Source organism: Octopus bimaculoides, chromosome 26 (genome assembly GCF_001194135.2).
Source record: "Octopus bimaculoides isolate UCB-OBI-ISO-001 chromosome 26, ASM119413v2, whole genome shotgun sequence".
NCBI classification, from domain to species: domain Eukaryota; kingdom Metazoa; phylum Mollusca; class Cephalopoda; order Octopoda; family Octopodidae; genus Octopus; species Octopus bimaculoides.
The window spans coordinates 19,632,509-19,639,136 of record NC_069006.1 but is presented as its reverse complement, the minus strand read 5'-3'; the positions used below and the strand labels follow the sequence as shown (position 1 = coordinate 19,639,136).

General features: G+C 38.2%; 1 protein-coding gene across 1 annotated transcript in view; it reads left to right on the top strand.

The window, feature by feature from the left end:
• The window catches only part of LOC106872389 (putative tRNA (cytidine(32)/guanosine(34)-2'-O)-methyltransferase), a 9,775-nt gene extending 7,850 nt beyond the window's left edge, over nucleotides 1–1,925 (top strand). Inside the window, exons 8-9 of the mRNA XM_052976923.1 lie at nucleotides 558–661; nucleotides 1,728–1,925. Of these exons, the coding sequence (XP_052832883.1) occupies nucleotides 558–661; nucleotides 1,728–1,925 (302 nt within the window). The remainder of the gene's footprint in view (nucleotides 1–557; nucleotides 662–1,727) is intronic.
• Nucleotides 1,926–6,628: the final 4,703 nt, after the last annotated feature.

The window sequence follows — 6,628 nt, the reverse complement described above, 5'->3', positions numbered from 1 at the left end:
TATATATATATATATATATGAGCATAATCGTTACCAGCGTCGCCTTATGGTGGCACATGAAAAAACATTTGAGTGTGGCTATTGCCAGTTCCACCTGACTGGCCCTCATGCCGGTGACACGTAAAAGCACCAACTACACTCTCGGAGTGGTTGGCATTAGGAAAGGCATCCAGCTGTAGAAACTCTGCCAGATCAGATTGGAGCCTGGTGCAGCCATCTGGTTCGCCAGTCCTCAGTCAAATCGTCCAACCCATGCTAGCATGGAAAGCAGACGTTAAACGATGATGATGATGATAATGACTTGTATGTAGAGTGTATGCTGTAGTCCAGCACGGTTTTTATTAGTGACTCTAGTATTTACCAATACACTGCAACTGATTAAATTATAGATGCACTCATTTTCCAATGACTACCAAAATGGTTTTTTTCTTTCCTAAATTAGCTGCCTGCTCCTCCCCACCCCTAATCCAGCAGTTAATTCAGTCATTCTCTCTCAGTAATAATATGTAATTAATAGTACAAGATCAGTAAATGTTATTGATTGATTCCATTTGCAGATGTTGACTTCAACAACCTCACTGGACCAAACCGTATCATTGTCCCTTTCCTTGCTTGTGGTGATTTGAGTGGCTTCGATTCAGACAAGACCTACCCGCTCTCCGTAAGTGGATGCATTAAATATTTTACTGGACATTATCATGTCCATTCTTCTTCTGTTGATTTCTCTATTCACTTTTACGTAGACATCACAATCTCAAGTGTGAGAGAAGCTAACCTCTCCATGGTTATTCACCCATTTTCTTCATACAGTTGTGTCTGCTTAAAATGCATTGAGTCTACCCTGTAAAACAGTTATCCATCAGAAGACTATTGGCTGAAAGATATATTCAAGCAAAAAGGAATGAATGAAATGATGGTTAGAGAGAGAATGGGATTGTTTAAGTTTTGTCTGAGACTGTCTGGTGATATTTGTACATTATCATGTTATTTCTTTGCTACCCGCAAGGGGCTATACACAGAGGGGATAAACAAGGACAGACAAACGGATTAAGTCGATTACATCGACCCCAGTGCGTAATTGGTACTTATTTAATCGATCCAGAAAGGATGAAAGGCAAAGTCGACCTCAGCGGAATTTGAACTCAGAACGTAGCGGCAGACGAAATACCGCTAAGCATTTCGCCCGGCGTACTAACGTTTCTGCCAGCTCACCGCCTTTGTACATTATCATGTATTCAGTTGATGACGGGCAGAAAGGGGTCGAGTTTTCTCTGTTGGTGTGTGTATGTGCCAGATGGTGAAGGACCATAAGTGGGTTATGTGATGCTGTGAGACCTGTACAATCCATACCAGATGAGAAGAATCCTACATAAAATGATGATGGTGATATTGATAATAATGTGTGTGTGTGTATTGAATTGGATTTGCCTATATTCAGTGCACTGCAGGAATGTAGGCCTCAATATGTTTTCTCGTCCAACCACAGTCTGATGTGGAGGCCATGAAGTTGCAAATCTTTAATTGGTTGTTGTCTCCTATTTAGGAGACAACCATCAATTAAAGATTTGTAACACCTTGGAATCTGATATTTGAAATTAGTTTTCAATGTAGTTTTCTTCCCTCGACTAAAACGTCACTCCCACAATATGTCACCCCCCCCCCCTCACTCTTTCTCTCCTAATGTTTTATGAACCAATACTATTTCTCTTTTCTTCTTTGATTTCCAGTTGACTACCCAGAAGGAATACAGCTACCATCCACCCACCCAGGGACCGATAAACCCACCCTACAAGGAAGCCTGTTACCGCAAGAAGAATGATCTTCTCTCGAAACCGGAAGTAACTCCCAGGCGTTCCATCAACCGGAGCAGTGATGCCTCGAACCGCTTGTCTAACGACATGGCTGACCTTAACCTGAAGTCGTGACGGAACTGACCACAACAAGGTGGGGGTGGGGGTTATTAGTGGTGGGGAGTCATCGTCATCACAGGAACAGATATTTTGTCATTCAGTGACTAATGATAAATGTCTTTCTTATTTGAATGAAGGTTTGTTTTTATGGATTTCATGCTAAGAATGTTGATGAATGATGACTGATGATTGAAGACAATGGTAATGATTGATGATTGAAGACAATGGGGATGATTGACGATTATGGTAATGATTGATGATTGAAGACAATGGAGATGATTGACGATTATGGTAATGATTGATGATTGAAGACAATGGTGATGATTGACGATTATGGTGATGATTGGTGGTGATTGGTTGATGAATGATGATAATAATTTTGCTTCATTTTATTTATCATCAAATAATAGTAATTTATAATTATTATTTAATAGACCATAGATCACCAGACAAAATCCTTTGTGGTATTTAGTTACATCCCTTGACATTCCAAGTTCAAATCCCTCCAAAGTCAGTTTTTGTCTTTCCTCCTTCCAAGGTTGATAAAATAAAGTACCAGTCATGTGCTGAGGTTGATTGTGTGATGCTGTGCCTATATTACAAACCATTCAATCTGGCAGAATCGTTGCTTAGTGCCATTTTCTCCATCCTTACGTTCTGAGTTCAAATTCCACCGAGGTCAACTTTACCTTTCATCCTTCTGGGGTTGATAAAGTAATGTACCAGTGAAACACTGGGGTCGATGTAATCGACTTATCCCCTCGCGCAAAATTTCAGGCCTTGTGTCTATAGTAGAAAGGATTATTATTATTGTCATTATTATTATTACTATTATTATTATTATTATTATGGCGATGATATGACGGAATCATGAGAGTGTCAAGATGACTACCTTGTGATATTTGTTCTGCCTCTTTACAACCAATCTTCCTTTTGGAGTGGGTGGGTCGCGGGGTCAATGAAATAAAGGACCAGCAAAGCACAGGAGTTGATTTAACTGCATAAGCCCTATTCCCATCCTATAAATTCCAAACATTGGGCCTATCTTAGAATCATCATATGTCGTTTTTTGTTTTCCATAAATAAACCATGGCTGGAAAAGAAAGGAAGCAACAGATGGCAATGTTTGTTCTAGTTCTTGACTTCTCCTCCACTGAAATTATTTCATCATTTCTTTTGTCCACATCTGGGCTTGGTAAATATGTTATTTTTATGCTATGCCCTTTCCTTCCAACACACTCGCTTCACACAAGGGAAAACCATGAGACAGACAAAAGGCCTAAACAAAGAGGATACGGAGCCAGCACTGCTAATTTGAACTTGGTTCTGCAACGGTTTTGATGGTTTCTTTGTATTGATCTCATCATGTGACATTACTCTTTTACTCTTTTACTTGTTTCAGTCATTTGACTGTGGCCATGCTGTAGCACCACCTTTAGTCGAGCAAATCGATCCCAGGACTTATTCTTTGTAAGCCTAGTACTTATTCTATCGGTCTCTTTTGCCGAACCGCTAAGTTACGGAGACCTCTACACACCAGCATCGGTTGTCAAGCGATGTTGGGGGGACAAACACAGAGACACAAACATACATATTTATATATATACATATATACGACGGGCTTCTTTCAGTTTCCGTCTACCAAATCCACTCACACGGCTTTGGTCGGCCCAAGGCTATAGTAGAAGACACTTGCCCAAGGTGCCACGCAGTGGGACTGAACCCGGAACCATGTGGTTCGTAAGCAAGCTACTTGCCACACAGCCACTCCTACGCCTATTGATCATTAATTTTTTAGGTTCACCTCTCCCTCCCATCCCTCCCTTTCGTCTCTCTCTCTCTCTTTTTATTTTTATCTGACAATCACTCATGTTTTCTCTACAATATTTCTGCCTTTCCTTTTGGTCTAAATCTACAGAACAATGCATATGTTTTCTCCTGTTTATGTATCTCTCCATTAAAAGAACTGAAATAACCAGATTTCAAATCCTAGGCCAGCCATTTCACTTTTATTCTGGAATATTTGAGTAAGATCTCTACTTGTTGGCAGCATTTATGTTTAAGTGATTTTAACATATTTCTGTATATTTAATTTGTCTCCCAAACATACATGTTCACATTCTATAAAACATCCAAAAGTTTTGTCCTACATCTAAGACCTGGTCAAACACGACTCCCCTGCATCTTACAAAACATAAAACAATAAATCCAATGGCATGTGTGTGTGTGTGTTTTAACTATCTTCAGGACATCATGGCTTTTCTTCAATGTAATTACTTCCATTTCAAGACACAATCTCAAAACTAAGTCATTTCCCAATCAAAAAACATTTCTGGACTCAAGAATTCGTCTCCACTTGATCCTCCCACCCCTGCCACCTCTTGCAACATAAAGGAATTATTCTCAAATGACAGAAAACGAATTGACTTAATAAAATCATTTTTTTAATTCATTTTAATTTCATTTCATTTAAAAGGTTTCTTTTTCTCGTTATTGTTTCCTCGTTATTACATAATTAGAAATTTTGATGACAAAATGCATTTTCACTTCAAACTTGATGCATTAAGATCAGATAATAAAAATATGTTGCTCATAAATTCTTCAATTGTTCTTTTATTAACACAAAATCATTAATGTGCTGGATGATTACTACAAAATTGCTTTGCAATATGTCTTCTGAGTTCAAATCCAGCTGCAATCTGTTTTGCTTTTTATCCCTCCAGTGACAGTAAAATAAAATTTGAAGGGAGGGGACTTCATCCATACCATCAAACCTCCCCCCTCCCCCTCCATCCTGTACTTGTTTGTTGGTTTATTTTATTTACTGACTTCCTGACAGACAAAAGACAATGTTGATGTGGGTGTGATTAGAAATAATGCAAATAAGAAAGCTTTTGTAAAGTGACAGATGTGTGAATTTGAGGTGGTGGAGGGAGGCAAGTGACTTTGTTCAGAAAAAAATAATGTCAGATAAGGTCATGGTGACAACCTTCGCCCACTTCACTTTCCACTGCAACAGGTGGCTTTGCACTTTTTACTTTCTTTTGCTACCATGTCTTTTCAGTTTATTTTGCCAAGTCTATAAAAGACCCACCTCTCAGAGGTATGTAACTTCTTTTCTCTACACTGTTCTGCCAAATTTTTGAACTTGTCAGCAAATTTGAGTAGCAAAAGCTAGACTGATAGATGTGTGTCAATCCTAAAAAGATTTAATTGAAGAGACATAAAGAGAAAACAAAACGAGCTTTTTTATCAGACGTTATCTGATAAGAAGTGACCAATGATATTCTTGTATGACATCCTGGAACTATCACAGCAAACAAAAGTATTGATAAGGACTACAGGAAGTTATTTGAGTTGGTAGAGCTACAAATAAAAATAACTTACGAAACTCACAGAAAGACATTCAAGGAACGTCACACTGTTTATAATTACACTGGTTTATATTTGTTAATCATTAGTGTTTTATTGTTAATTTTGTAAGTTGGGCTTGTCATAATTTTGTCAACACATCTGTAAGAATGCTTTTCAAACAAATAGTTCCAGGTTCAGCCCCATTGCATGGAAACCTGGGCAAGTGTCTTCTATTATAGCCTCAGGCTGACCAAAGCCTTGTAAGTGGATTTGGTAGACGGAAACTGAAAAAAGCTTCTGTGTGTTTGTCTCCCACCACTGCTCGACAACCATTATTGGTGTGTTTATGTTCACCAAAAGAGACCAATAGAATAAAAAATTAGTACTGGGGATGGTTTGTTTGAATACAAAATTCTTCAAGGTGAAACAAGTAATAGAATAAAAGAATACATGCATATATATATATAAAATGAAGTATTGAAGACTGATCTCAAGATGTTGAGCCCCATGGGGGAGATCACAAAGGACCAAGATGTCTGGTGACATGAGGTTCTTGAGAGGACCTGCCCACCTCAATAAAACTGAGTTCTGAAAGCACTGTGTATTATGTGTTCTGTGCCACTGATTACATTAATTTCCCCACTCTCTCCGTGCAAAAGAGAGGTGGGGCTCGTGATCCCTGGTTTAACTAATGACAAAAGTAGTCCAGTTTTTATTTCATGCTACCAAAGCACCCCTGGTTTAGCCCTAACATTTGAAATACATACTGGGGCCAATATGATCACCTAAAGCTATTAAAGGTAGTGCCCCAGCACGTCCACAGTTCATCGACTGAAAGTAGTAAGCGAATACTTATTTCCAAGATGAAATTGTCATTCATAAGTTTCTGGCATTACACTCCTTATGGTTTTCCATACATTGCCGCCACTCTCAACAGTCAGTCAGTTTCGTGTTACAGTTTCGAAGGACATACCTTACAGGACAGATTACCATTTGGAACCTTAAATCACTCACAAAAGAAATGCTGTCAACAATGGTAAACCATTTTACACATTTGTATTCTTACTAACATCAACAAATGTGTGTTTAAACCAACTGAATTTCACTACACATTATAAATTACATCTTTCATTCCATTCACAACATACATACATTAAGGTTGTCAGATGAATTCGTTTGTTTTTCCCATTTATTTTAAGTCTTATTTTTTATTAAGAAAAAAAAATTCTAAAAAAAATTTTTAATGAAGGAAATGGAGGTGGGGGTAATTTAGAACTGTCGATTTTTGCCGATTTTTTTTGCAGATTTGTATTCCCCGTAGCCGAAAAGTGGGGTTTGTGTTGAAAAAGAAAAGAAAAAATTTT